Here is a 14469-nt window from a genome sequence, read left to right as displayed (position 1 = left end):
TTCCCATCACTCACACTCTCCATCTGAATTTAAAGAGAGATGAGATACTGGAAGGCTGAATATAGTAAACATATTACCTAACATCCAGGATCTGTCAGAAATATCTAAAAGTTCTGAAATTGTTTCAGCCTGTCTACTAAGTAACATAAAAAAAGTTTAACTTTCACAGTTTACTTTAGAATAACACAACTAGTCTGAATTCTTTCAAAATGTTTCTTTCTCCGCTTCCAGCTAAGAGCATAAAACTTCCACCACCAACAAAGGGATACTAGTCCCCACATCAACACTGATCTCTGTATTGAAAACTGATACCAAAGAAGGAAATTACAAATGTCAGTCTCTCACAAGCATAAAGCAGCGGATGATACCATATTGATCTGATTTACTCACAGCTAAATACTGTTTCTTCCAGGCTGCAGGTAGAACACTCTAAAGAGTTTTGACATTTATAGAACCCATATGGGATAGTCACATGATGAAGTGTGACTCCATCTTATACCTGAAGAACATTAGTAACTAAACTGATATCACCAAACAGGAGCTCGGCAAGTTGCCTGATAGATTCAAGATATCAAGATATCAAGATAGATATCAGAACACAGGCCCTCACATCTGTATCACCATTTAGAACATGGTACAAGTCAGACATCCTTGACTCCCATTATAGTGCCATAGTTGTTGCTCTAAAATGAGCTCATGGTCTCAGTCCAGTTCATAGCTGAAAGGCATCCCTGTCAAACAAAAAAGACACTGGAACAATTAGTTCTTATGAAAAAACCCAAATCACCTAGAAACTCTCATATTCCTACTAGCCTCTTCCCATGAAACACCATCCTTTATGAAGAGTTTGATGCATTAGTTGTATTTTTTGCTGTCACTAAAATCCAGATTTTTCCAGAATTCTCCAATTACTAGTATAGCTGAAAAACCTCAATGTGACTGCAGAGCATTACAAAATGTTCTCCTTCTGAGTTTTTACAAATGTTCCAATTTTTCTTATAACTTTTCTTCAATCTTCTTTACCACGTTCTGGAAGAAAAATATTCTAAGCAAACGCAATGTTGAGAAGTGGAAATTAGAAACTCTGAAAATAGGCCAGAGTTACTGCTGCAACCCTATTTGTGAGAAAAAAATGTAGTGTTGTAGGAAAGATACAATAATCGCATTCACAAAAAGACAAGATGAGCGGGACTAAGACTGAAGAGAGAGCTTTGGCTGAAACTCAGGACTAAAAGAAGAGTTTTTGACCTCTGGAAGAAGTGGCAGGCAACATAGGAGGAGTACAAGGATGTCAAGGGGTTATGCAGGGAGAAAATTAGAAAGGCCAAAGCCCACACAGAACTTAATCTGGACATTGCTGTAAAAGACAATTAAAAGTGTTTCTATAAATACATTACGAACAAAGGAGGGGCTAAGAAGAATCTCCATCCTTTAGTGGATCTGGGGGGTAACACAGTGACAAAGTATGAGGAAAAGACTGAGGTACTTCATGTCTTCTTTGCCTCGTTCTCTTATAACAGGACCAGTTTTTCTGTGGGTACCCACCACTCTGAGCTGCAAAGTAGGGATGGGGAGCAGAATGTTTAGATCTGCTGGAGGGTGGGAAGGCTCTGCAGGGGGATCTGGACAGGCTGGATTCATGAGCAGAGACCAACTGTGTAAGGTCAAGTGCTTGATCTTGCCTTTGGGTCACAACTATCCCAGGCAGCACTACAGGCTGGGGGCAGTGGCTGCAAAAACTGCTTGGCAGGAAAGGACCTGGGGGTGCTGGTTAACAGCAGCTGAACAAGAGCCAGCAGTGCGCACAGGTGGACAAGAGGGCCTACAAGAAGCAGCTGAGGAGCTGGGGTTGTTTAGCCTGGAGAACAAGGAGGTTCAGGGGTGACCTTATTGCTCTCTACGACTACCTGAAAAGATTTTGCAGCCAGGTGGAGGTAAAGAGACAGGATGAGAGAAAACAGCATCAAGTTGCACCAGAGGAGATTGGGTATTAGGAAAAATGTCTTCACTGAAAGAGTGGTCAAGCACTGGAACAGGCTGCCCAGGGAAGCAGTGGGGTCACCGTCCACTGTCCCTGGAGGTATTTAAAAGACATGTACATGTGGCAGTGAGGGACATGGTTTAGTGGTGGGCTTGGCAGTGTTAGGTTGACAGTTGGATTCGATGGTCTTGTAGGTCTTGTCCAGCCAAAATGATTCTTTGATTCTGTTACTGTTCCACAATTTGCAGGAGTCTGGAAAATGCATTGGGGGAGGCAGGAAAGAAACCAGAGTGTTTGTTCTTTCTTATCTATTTTTCATCTTAACTCATTCAGGTATAAGATCACTTAAGGGTTCATACATGTATATACTAACTTTCAAAAGCTACACAAGTTATTTATCTCCTCTTGACTATATTGACTAGGCATCATCAATCAGATATTATACTGAAGCCTACAGAGAAGCCGTGGATTCAGTATTTTCTCCATCAAGAGAGCCAGAAAATCAAACCTCTCCACTTCAATCCGACTCTTTTTATTTCACTTGGAAGCAGGCCAAATTTCTGGTTTTAATCACAAAAAGATGTGTTCCCATAAGCTCTGCTTTACCTTTACCACAGTGTTTCAGTTTTGTTTTTAATCTCCCACTCCACAATTTTGTTCAGTTGAACCTTGAAGATATGAACACAAAACACAGATGGACATTGTCACTAGTTACTGAAGTTTTCTTTCAGTCACTGAAATATTCCTATTACTTTTCCAAGTCCCTACACTAGAGGCCACCTGCTGTTACCTACAGAGAACAGCAGACAGCTGCAGAAAGTATCAAGCTTTCTTTAACTGAAAATGGGATTCCTGTAAAGCATAGCAATACCTCTTCTTTCCACACTGACAGTGCTCAGTAGAAATTTTTCCTTGGGTGACCGAGAAGCCTCCAACCCACATCCAAAATGAACCAATCTCCAGCTGTGTATTCTGCAATCTTCCTACCCAGCATGCGTCTTATTTCTGGGTGGTCTGTCTTCTGCTCTGCGTTTGTTTTCCTTGTTCTCTCTGTGCCTCATACCCTGGCAGATAACCGTACCAGACTAAGCTTGTAGCCTGTGACTAAAGAAACATAAGTGATGTTCATTCAGGCTTCTTTGTTGCAGACACAGTCACTGTTCTTAGTTCTGGGAAAGTAAAACTATCTTCTACCTTGCAATTATGTCTGTTTTATCTGTTGTTTCAAGTCACATCATCTGGCGGGCAATTATAACGAAATGCACTGCACAGACCACAGGCACTGAACCATGCCTTTAAAACCACTGTTTAAGAGCATGCTCCATTTAGAACCAGCTGCAAATTTGGGAGGTTGAAGCTGAACTGCAGTGGAACAAGCACTGAGCCAGAGAATCTTGATTATATTCAGATGCATTAAAAATTTGATCTGTGTATCCAGTTATTTACTTACATAACATCAGTGCTCCCCCTTGAAGGTAAGCATGTGTCTCATCAAAACCAGAGTGACCAAAGGACAAGTGCTTCTAAAAGACTGGAAACACTGCAGTTATGAGCCTCATAAAACAACTTAAACAACCTTAAATCATAATGATAAACATGTAAGATGAACAGATGCAAAACTGTCACACTGCATATAAGAATGAGAGAGTAGAAGTGACATCCCGAGAGCAGATGACTAAAATCTAGCTTAGAAATCTGATAAAGTATGTGACCAGTAATGCTTACTTCACAATGACGTGAATAAATTACTTTTCTCACTGAAAATTATTACACTGACTGAAATAGTGATTCAAACACACGTGGCTTGCAAAAAAAAAAAAAAAGATATTTACCTTTCCTTCCTCCAAAATGCAATACATTACTTGAATGAAACGTATCAGTAACATTCAATCTTTTCAAATTAAGAGAAATTAAGTTGGAACTTTGCCCCTCATACAAAAGAGCAGCAGCTTCAAAAGTAAGTTTTCTTGGCTACTAATAAGAGTATGCTGTTTGCATATAATACAAGTTCAAGGAAAATGAGGTTTCTTGTCCCTGATATTAAAAAAAGAAAATAAAAAATATCATTATCCAACAGCAAAAAAGAGAGCTGAAATTGTACAGTCATGGTATGGCATCTCAAGTCTGGATGTAGAACATCCATGCACACAAGAAAAAGCTCCACAAATGGCATAGAATTAAAATAATTTTGTAGAAAATAAGTTTTATTTGGCTCCTTTTGTACACTTTTTCTTAAAAAAAAAAATGCACATTCATACAGTTTGCCTTTCCCAGTGCACGTCTGGATTTGCTCACATAGAGCCATTAATATCAAGGCAAAAGGTGCCTTTGAAATAATTTCAGACACATGGTATTTCAGCTGTGAAACATCCAAAGTTACTAATTTTCTGATTATAACCTGGAAATATTGTTTCAGGTGTTTCTTCTCTGATTCACACATGTAATTGTGCCACACAGGGAAGAGGAGACAGACCTGCAACAAAGAACTGTCAAGTCAATGGCAAATACTCATTTTAGGTAGAGCTAAAGGTAACTTCATACTGAGTTGGGATATAAAAGAAATACTCAGCTAGGTAACTTCTCTTTTTCAAAAGCTCTACATCAGAAATGATAAAACATTGCTGGAGTACTACAAATCAGCCATTGGTAGCGAGAGTTTGTTTGCAGAGGAAGCACTCCTTCTGTAGTTGTTTCTCATGGCCAGGTCTCTTTGCTGTTGTTGATGGTGACTATGGAACTTGTTTCTTCCTGTTTCTTCTTAAACATTTCATGAAGAGAAGTAAATTCAGCTTGAGCTTTCACACACCACAAGAGGTACTAACCCATCAAGTAGCCCCTACAGAAAACAAAATAAGTCAGAAAAAGAGCAAACACAGGCCGCACTCCTCAAAAATCAAGAGATACACAACCTCAAAACAAAACTGTAGACTGCCAAAACAACTGCTGACGAGGGCTATTTGGCCATCTTAACTACACACTCCTTCCTCAGTTGATTTCCTTCAGTGAACACTGAAAATGGATGAGCCTATTCTAAATCCAACTTTGATAATTGTTTGGAATTTCTGAAGCCCACGCTACACCCTATGAAAGGTTCTTTATTTGTACCCTTTACACAAACTACTACTGTTAAGGTATTCAATATAACCTGATCTTTTCTGGCATTCAACACAAATCTGTTCTCTTTTTCTCTTCCATTTCTCTGAAGTCCTGTTTCTTTAATGAATTTCAGAAAGAGACCTCTTAAGACACGTGTACTCAATGAAACAAAAAAATATATCATCATAGCATCATAGCAAAATATAGCATCAATGAAGCAAGACAATACAGGTTCCTATCCAGGTCTCTGCTGCCAGGGTTCACTTCTGTGTTAGGAAAGAAAACTTTTAACTATGCTGCAGAGGCACAAAAAGGAAGAATGACTGTCACTATTAAGTCAACCCTTCATGGAGTTGCTCCAAAAATTAGGTACCAGTACCCTCAGACATCAGGTTTCAGCTATTCTAAATTAAACAGATGGACTGAAAAATAAAAAGGGGGGAAGAAATTGGAAAACCTGCATTTGGATATTTGGATTTTGCATAGTCTGAAAGCTCCAGATCTTTTCTACTGTTTGATCTGTGAATACAGATGCATTACAACACCATATACATTGCAGGCTCTAATGTTCTATTCAGTTTTCCAGCAACAACAACAACGAAAACCCAGACATCATCTTTACTTTAGGACTGCTTTGAACGTTTTTGAACACTCATTACTGCTACCATCAATTATTCTAGTTATGATCTCTCAGGTACACTGTCCCTATAAAGAACTCACCTTTCTCTGACACTTTCTTCTTCCTCAAAGCACTCATTTGTAACTACTTTTACCTGACCAGTACATATAATGAATTTTCAGGTACACTGACCAAGTCAGACTCACTAATTGTATTTTTTTACTTACCAGGAACTGTCACCCTTTTTTAATCACAGCACAATCTTACAGTAGCTGGCTCCCAAAGCATCCCACCTCACTCAAGGTGTTCCAAAAAAAGTGTTGAAGAGAGAAACTTATAGTCAAGCTAAAGATCACTGTACTTGCTGTTACTCTTAAATTTAACATGGCACACATGAGCCCACAAGGAGAAGAAAAGCTGAAAGATAATTCAATCACTTACGGTAATTTCATCCTCATGAAAACTCTGGCCATGAAGAAGCTCAAAAGCACGCTGACAAATCCAATAAAGAGCAAAAGAAATCTATTCAACTTGGGGATATTTGGTGCATTGGATCGATCCAGAATTATGAATCCTAGGCCACCCATTGTGAAGAGGAAGCTGGATGCGAGGCCTTCCATAATATACTGTCCATTTACTCTAAAAGAAAAAAAAAAAAGGGTGAAGGGAAGAAGAGAAGTCCAAAAAAGATTAAAGAAATTATTTACATTTCAGCTTTACATTTTTGACCTGCTTTTGCTGTACAAACACAGAGGATGATTCACTTTGATGGCTGACTTTCTAACTAAACGTAATCAGGAAACCAAGTTATACAATTACATCAAGACTTCACTATGTAACTTATCTCCAGGGCTGACAAGTCTGCAAGGTGACCAGTCAAACACACCAGTGGATTTACACATAGCAGTGAACACTAATGGCTACTGCACAGGCTCATCAGTTTTCAGAAATATCTGTTCCAAGCAAGTCCCTGGTTAAACAGATGGCTCAGGGCACAGAACCACAACCTTCCTATTTCCATCCTGCCGTTTAGGCAGATCGCCTGAGTCCTCACCCCTGGACAAATCCCACTCAGAGCAGTGTGTCAGCACATGAAGCACATGCCGGTGCCAGCACACAGCAATTCCTGCCTGCAGGATATTCTGCTCACTGAGCCTGCACATATCCATTGCAGGGACCCATCCTGAAGGTGTCCCGGTTCTCTGTCAGTCCAGACAGGCAGAATTCCTTCTGACAAAGCTCAGGTGGAGAGAGGGGACAACGAGGTGCAGAAAGATCACATATTGCACCTGGATCACAATCTCCTGCTTCCCACAGTCACCAAACCATTTTCCTATCCTTGTAATTAGCAATACTAGCAATCTCATAGAACTGGCACTGATGAAACTGCTGTGCGTGCCAATACAGAAACAGAGATTACCATTAATGCCTCATATCCTGAAAACAAACAAGTTGGTCTTCTTTCATGTTGTTTACACTGACTTGTGCTAAAGGGCAAGCAACTCCCTGCAGAAGCCAGATTCTTCTGCGCTGGAACAACCCAAGCCAGTCTGAAATACATACTGTATCTAGTCCAAGTCAAATTCTGTACATCAAGCATGCCGCAGACCTCACAGATTTAAACAACTTTTTTGGCATTTAACAAAAATCCCTATTTGTTTCCACACACATAGAATACCCACAGCTACAAATGCAGATTTAGTCAGAGCAATCTCTTTCTAAGAGGTTTCTAGCTTGTTTTCAGTAAAAGGCTCCAAGAAGACACCGTTGTTGCATACTTGTAATTATGTTCCCCACCCTCAGACACATGAATCCCAATTACACTAGAGTTTAAAGGCCAGAACCAGAAATTTCACAAACATCTTGTGTGTTGCTATGAAAAAATGATCAAATGTATCTGCATCCACTATAAAACACAACTCGAACAGCAGGAAACAGAATTATTGCCAGCACCAGACTTTTTTTTTTTTTTTTTTTTTTTTACCAGAGTTTTCATTTTTTAAAGTTTTAGGACTCAGTTTTTAAATATCAATTGTTTTTTATGCTGGTTTGGGTTCTTTTGTTTGTTTTTGTTTGTTTGTTTGGGTTTTTACTATTTGCAAACCAAGAACTGATATAGAACAGTTCGTGCCTTCCACAAAGAGCTCAAAAGGGAAAAAAAAAGTAGACTCACAGCTCTGTAAAGTGGGGTTTGTTCCCCCTGTGCTCGGGCACCTGCTCCTACCTGTACGCCAGGAAGGCCACCGGCCTCTGATGTCCGTGTTCGTCTGTCATCGACCCCACGCTGGGAGGCTCCACGATCACGTCATAGATAATTCCTGCGGGAAGGAAAGCAAGGGACCGGTTTGGAGCCGCAACAGCGAGAACGGCTCTGGCCTCGCAGGGACGCCCGGGGCTGGCCGAGGGTCGGACCCGGGAAAGGATCCGCCGCCCGGGGCCGGCAGGGGCCGAGGAGGAGCCGCTCCGTGAGCGGGGCCTCACCTCCGGTAATGAGAAAGTAGGACACGACCACCAGCGCGTACACGGTCATGGCCGAGGGCATGTGCACCCAGCCCGGCCGCTTCAGCTTGATGTTGGGGCACTCAAGCACGGCGAAGGGCAGGCGGTACAGCGTCTCCATGGCGGCGGCGGTGCGGTCCCGGGGGCAGCCGCGGCACCGCTGCTCCCTCCCTTTTTCCCTCTCTTCTTCCCTCCTTTTTCCCCTTCCCTCCCTGCCCGGCTCGTCCCGCCGCCGCCGGGTCCTCCGCGGCCGGACACGAAGGCGGAAGCGGAAATGGGCTGCCGCGTCCTGACAGGGGAAAAAATAGACAAATTTTTAAAACCACAGACTGAACAAAGCACTCAAAATCCAGGCCCCGACGGAACGGACAGGTATAAAAAAAAATTTGGTTTTTTTTCTGCCTAAAAACTTTGGAAAGGCTGCTCGTCCGCCGCTGGATGTTCTATCTGTCTTACTCACCTGCCAGGACCCAGCAGATCTGACGTGTCTGTGCCGGGTAACGGCTCGGGGGTGTGGGCGTGGCCTGGGGCGTGGCCAGTGCGCGGGCCCCGCCCCCGGGCCGGGCAGCCACGTGTGCGCCTGGCGGGTCCCGGCGCCGGGGATGGGGCTGGGAACACCTGTGTTCCCGGTGGGAACACTGCCGCTCGGCACCGCAGAACACAGCAAGATGCATAGTAGCCTCACCCCAGTGCCTGTGTTTGCAGGAGAGTGGGGCTGGGATGCCCCTCGCCCGCACCTTGGGACGTGGTGGATGTGGTGCCCATCCTGAGCCGCAGCCAGAAGAGACCCCGGCAGCTGCACAACGAGACCAGGGGGAGAAGGCACAGTCCAGCAGTAGCTGCTGAGAGCACCCGGGTTACCTGCACATTACAGACCAGCTCACACACTCCTGCAAGCATGCAAACACCTCATCAGTCGAGGCCAGCCGCACCAGGCAGCACTTAGAGGAGGAACTCCCTATTTTCCATGGAAGCTTATTTAGTTCCTCTTGCTTCATGGAAGGCGCAGAGGAGAGCCTTTAATTCCAGGTTACAGGAGTGCACTTAAAAGCACGTGCTCCAGCTGAACTCGCCCCACCTCACCAAGCCATCCAGCCCTACTTCCCACTGCACAGCCCTGCCCTAAATGACCGCCCCCATATCCGCATGGCACCATCTGCTGAAACTGTTAAAAAAAAAATAAGAGCCTTCTTACCATTTCACTGACATTTTGCCTAACGACTGCTTTTATTTCAGCTGACAGTGGCAATACCACTTCTAGCTCAGAGCTGCTGTCTCTCAGCACAATCATGTAATATATAATTTGCTATTTTCAGCGTTGGCCTTTCTGTTTGAGAAAATCTCCCTCCCTCTGTGCCTTTCGACAGACATTTATGACACTTACCCTCATTATTCCAAAAGTGTTCTCCCTCCATCTTGCCTCCTTTCCAAAAGCCTGAAGAAAAACTCTAATCTCACAGCTTTTAAAACAAAAAAATAGCACCTCTAGGGCAAGTTAGACATGCCTGCCCTACTTGCTGCTTCTTGCGTTAAAACTTTTTCCAGCACGTTGAAGTACTGAAGTTTGTACTAGCACTGGAAGACAACTAATAAAATTTTAATCTCATAAACTAGCTATAGTAACAGCACCTAAAAATGTCAGGGTACTGATGTTAGTCTTACATAAACCTCCTTTAATTAGCTGCAGCCTTTGCAACAAGTTTTAGCATAACCTGAGCTGAGGAAAAACCCTTCTTAACTTAAACCTACAACATTTATTTTGAGAACACTGACAGAATCATTTTAACAACTTGGGACACTGTGAAGAAATTACTGGAGAGGTACAGCTCCTTTCACCATGCACGGTGTTAAGTCAGATTCCCTGGATTGCAGCCATCTAGTGTTGTCACACCCAGGTGAGTTGGCAGGCACCTTACCCAAAGCACCAGCTTGCTGCCAACCAAAGGGCAGGGCTTTTCACCAGCTCTGTCTTCTGTCCTCTGTAGGGCCTGACGGGCCTCCCTCCTTGTTCTCATAGTGGAGCTCACCACTTTTTGAAAAAATTATTGGTAAGAATAGATAGATTCTAGTCATATACTAAAAGTAGTTAAAAATTAGGAGCTGGGAGTGAGGAATACCACTGCACCCACAGGTAACACAAGAATTACCCTGAGGGTCTTAAAACACTCCTGCATAGCATTAAAGGCACATTTAGAGCTCTCTACAAAACTGAAGCCATTTTCACTTTTTACATTACCGTCCTTGGTGATAAACCATCAGAATTTTGGTTCAAGTTTCAATACCAGAGGCCTAAATTGCTCCTCTAAAACCTAATCTGGAAGTCATTAAAAGTCTGCCTTAGCTGCACCCTGGAGCTCTGCTGGTATCATACCTATGAGTGCTGACCCAGGAAGCACCCAAAGAACAGGATACAGCAACTGCAGCTTTCTTCCAGGAGATCCAGATATAGCAGTGTGCAATTGTCTGGTAGGTACAGCAATGGTTTTGAGAAGTCAGACTATTCCCTCCACTTCGGATTCAAGTAATGGTAAATGTATCACATACAATTAAAACAAAAAAAAAAATCTACCTTAGGCCTACACTAGCTCTCCTCTTCTTCACCCGACAGTCTTCCTTCTTTTGACGGTATGCTTTTCCTTTTCAGAGTCCAAACTTTCTTCTGAGCCAAGTTCTCTGATGACTTCATATACAGCTGTTGCCATAAAGAAAGAAAACCTGCGCAGCTCAAAGTTACTCCAGTCCCTCCACAGGACTGTGAGGTGGAGCTGGGAGTCCTGTTTAACCAGACCTCCTTCCACCTGCTTGATTTCCCTGTAGCACACAGCACAGAACAGAGCATCCCGACTTACGGGTTTTGTTGCACCAAACCCCAGTTCTGCATTCTATAAGCCGTGAGAAGCAGCTCCTACCAGCTTTGAACAGAACACGGAATGACAGGACACAAGAGAAGTGGAGCTTTCATTTATTGGGATGAAACTACAAATAGATTCATTTTGACTTCTGGCTCTGTGCTTGTGCCTTCAGTACTTTCACAACGATCTTCTGCTCCTCAATAAGAAAAGCTCGTTTGATCCTGGAAAAGAAAAACAACTTGAGAACATGTATCTACCTACTTCAGTAAAAACACAAAAATAACACAAGTTACAATTAATTTTGCAGTCTCCAACATCCATTGCACATGTGGTGCTAGTTCCACAATTACACAAAAAGGGAAACTGTCCATGTTCTTGCCAGCAGCAAGAGACAGGGACAGTGACACTGGATGAATGTAGTGGTTTGGGGAAGAAAGCCTACTGTGCCTATAAATTTAGGGTGAGTGGCTTGTAGGTAAGCAAGGTAATACACAATGGCTGAACACTAGGAAAGTTACTGCCTTCAAAAGCAAAAAGCAGAACTTCTAACCAGCAAATTAATTTAGCTGCACTTAAAGTCATCATTGGTGTGACCAGTCATGGTCAGCCCTCTTCCACAGAATTGTGGGAAACTTAGGTGCATCCAGTTATCAAAAACAGGAACAGTTCCCGTCAGGATTAAAGCTCCTTTGCACATCAACAGGGAAAAGCCTAGCAGGTCAAGTCATGCCCAAATACAACTATTTCTGGAACTAATGCAGGGCCAGCACGCAGATGGACAGACCTGTGCAAAAGTACTCACCTATCAATGGCCTATCTGGTGGTTTTGAGTTAAAACACAAATACACCATACACACTTTTCTACCTTTGAACATTTAAGTACCTTCCCTATGCATTGGGTATATATGGTTACTTTTGCAGTACACAAAAACCTAACAAAGATGCCTTAGGAGGAGCAGGAGAAAACCCAACCATTACAGGGAAGGAGCTGTGTTTTTTTGTTTAGGCAGACTAAGACGTACTCATGCATTAAAAAATACCTATCAATCTTATTAAGTGTTTAGAAAAATACTCGGGGGGAAAAAAAAACGGTTTTCAACTCAGTGAAGTTATGCTTTGGATCTGCAGCTGTAACAACTCATCTTCAGTGGCATCTAATGCAATTTAAGAACTCCCACGTGCCAAAAAAAACCAACCAATCAACCAACCAAATAAAAAAAATCACCACCCAAAAAACCCAACAAAAAAACAAAACCAAAAAACCCCACTGTCACTAGACTGCTGATTACCAGAGACCTGCTTTGGTTGCCATTCACAGGGATGACATAATTTGACATCATTTTTGGTCATTTTTTTGCCAAGGAAGTATAGGATGTACAGCTGTTACACAATAAAACTGAATTTAGTGAGGTCCAGCAAAGGCCATCTTAAAGCTTAATCACATAAAGATGCTTAACACGCAGCCAAATAATATCTCTGAATCCCAAAACACTACCAAGAAGCGAGAAATTCAACTAAACTTGCACTAGTAACTTTGTGTAAGACAAAAGAATAGGACAGCAGATGAGAGAAGTCTATGGAGGCTCAACACAAAACAAAAATGCAGCATGAGCAGACTTTTAGCACCCAAGTAACCGTGCAGTATAAGATCACAAAGAACATGAGGTCTCTACAAAGGAGCTCCATATACAGTAGGTAGCTCAGTCCAAGGGACAGGGACAGACGCTGCTGCCCACAAGCTCCAAGCTGACTCTCTCCATTTCACTACACCAGTGTCAGACAAGTCTTCAAAGTTTCAGCCCACATTACAAAAATGCAGAGAGATGTAAAATTCTCACACGGAGTAACCTCAAGAGTGAAGTTCCCTTTCCGTAAGCTTACCTGTCACGGACACACTTGGCACACATGGAACCACCATAGGCCCTGCTAACATGCTTCTTCGTTTTGGACAGCCTCATGAGAACTTTGGGGCGCACAGCACGGACCTACAGAGAGCAAAAACGGGAAGTGTGTTGTAAGGCAGTGATTTTGGGTAACAGCCATATAAAAAACAATATCCCTTTCACAGTTTTTAAAGAAAGGCAGCAACACCTGAAGTTGACTTGATATTCAAGATGCTAAGAAGTGACTGAAGTCATAGCTCACTGTACGTGCCACGTTCAGCACTCCCAAGCTGGTCTTTTCATTCTACCATAGGGTTTCACCAACAGGTTTGTAAAAAAAATTGTTTACAATAAGAGACTGTTTTCTCAAGGGTTCTCAAGGAACTGCTTTAAGACTGACATAACTCAAGCATTTTTAAGTGTTTAAAGCAATGATGTTACATCAAGAAATCATTTGGAAGAAAAGTATCAGACTAAAAACATTCACTCCTCTAAGTTTTCTAAAGCTCGGCTTACCCTTTTTTTTCTGCAAGTCTAACAGGTCCAATAGAGATTTTTAAATCTGCTACAGAATCACCTCGTCCGGCTTTAAAAATTTCCACGTTATGAAACAAGAGGGTTCAAATGTAACAGTAATGCAAGTCTCAAACATTAAAAAGCAGTTACTGTTCGAGTTTCCAAAGCTCATTTTACCAGTTAAATCTTGCAACATTTGGAGAAGAATATACTAAAGAAGTTATTACAACTAGAACTCGCCAATAAACAGGTACATCACATTACTTGAAATGGCTCTTTATACTGAAAAAACATTGCTATGGAGAAACACCCTTGTGCCAGCCAGGCTCATACTCACACCACGAAGCCTTCCTGGGCATATCCCACAGGCTGACTTGGGTGCCTTCCCCACTTTCTTGGTGTAAAGGTAAACAATCCTGTTCCCGGGTGTTCGGGACCTGAGCGTGGCAGAAAGAAACACACAGTTGAATGCAACAACTAAAACTCAACTGTCACCATCTTAAAACGTCAGTTTTCTTAGAAACCATCTTACTTACAGTCTGGTCTTGTTGGAAGCTGTGTTGTAGGACAGCCTACGGCGGTAGGTCAGGCGCTGGACCATTTTTTACACCTGAGGGAGCCAAAAACAAAGCGGTGCTAGTTTAAGGTTTGGGTGTCTGCATGGAAGTTCACATATCACAGTACCACCCGTGCTGTACCACTGTCCAGGGCGTAAATCGGCGGCTGTAAGTTCTGTATTAATAAAATTCGAGCATTTTCCCATCAATAACAGTCCATACAACTAAAAAAAACCAGCAAAACAAGTGACAGCAGGTACAACATGGTTTGCAACGAGGATCCATTTGAACTAACTCGAAGGCTGCTCAATATCCTGGTCTTGCCCGTGTGATGTCGTGCTCCCCTAAGGAACTGCTTTAAGCTTGAGCAGCTACGTATTTTATAATCAACATAAACCTCGGATTTTATAATCCTATTGCTCCAACCTGAACTTGCCAATAAAAAGTCGTATTGTATTACCTGAAA

The 14469-nt window shown here is 42.5% G+C and overlaps 2 protein-coding genes across 2 annotated transcripts; both read right to left on the bottom strand.

Annotated features, from left to right (window-relative positions):
* Nucleotides 1–4156: 4156 nt before the first annotated feature.
* On the bottom strand, nucleotides 4157–8424 carry OSTC (oligosaccharyltransferase complex non-catalytic subunit). The gene is made up of 4 exons (XM_027884739.1): nucleotides 8178–8424; nucleotides 7921–8014; nucleotides 6138–6335; nucleotides 4157–4817 (listed from the first exon to the last, which is right to left on the bottom strand). Exons 1-4 carry the CDS (start codon nucleotides 8314–8316, stop codon nucleotides 4799–4801), a joined length of 450 nt encoding a protein of 149 aa, XP_027740540.1. The 5' UTR covers nucleotides 8317–8424; the 3' UTR covers nucleotides 4157–4798.
* Nucleotides 8425–11141: 2717 nt separating this feature from the next.
* RPL34 (ribosomal protein L34) lies at nucleotides 11142–14149 on the bottom strand. The gene is made up of 4 exons (XM_027884740.1): nucleotides 13983–14149; nucleotides 13784–13883; nucleotides 12929–13032; nucleotides 11142–11268 (listed from the first exon to the last, which is right to left on the bottom strand). Exons 1-4 carry the CDS (start codon nucleotides 14045–14047, stop codon nucleotides 11184–11186), a joined length of 354 nt encoding a protein of 117 aa, XP_027740541.1. The 5' UTR covers nucleotides 14048–14149; the 3' UTR covers nucleotides 11142–11183.
* Nucleotides 14150–14469: the final 320 nt, after the last annotated feature.

Source organism: Empidonax traillii, unplaced genomic scaffold (assembly GCF_003031625.1).
Source record: "Empidonax traillii isolate 1590-97213 ecotype Southwest subspecies unplaced genomic scaffold, ASM303162v1 scaffold154:size1206225, whole genome shotgun sequence".
Taxonomy (NCBI): Eukaryota; Metazoa; Chordata; class Aves; order Passeriformes; family Tyrannidae; genus Empidonax; species Empidonax traillii.
Note: the sequence above shows the minus strand (reverse complement) of the source record. Positions and strands in the feature narration are given on the sequence as shown.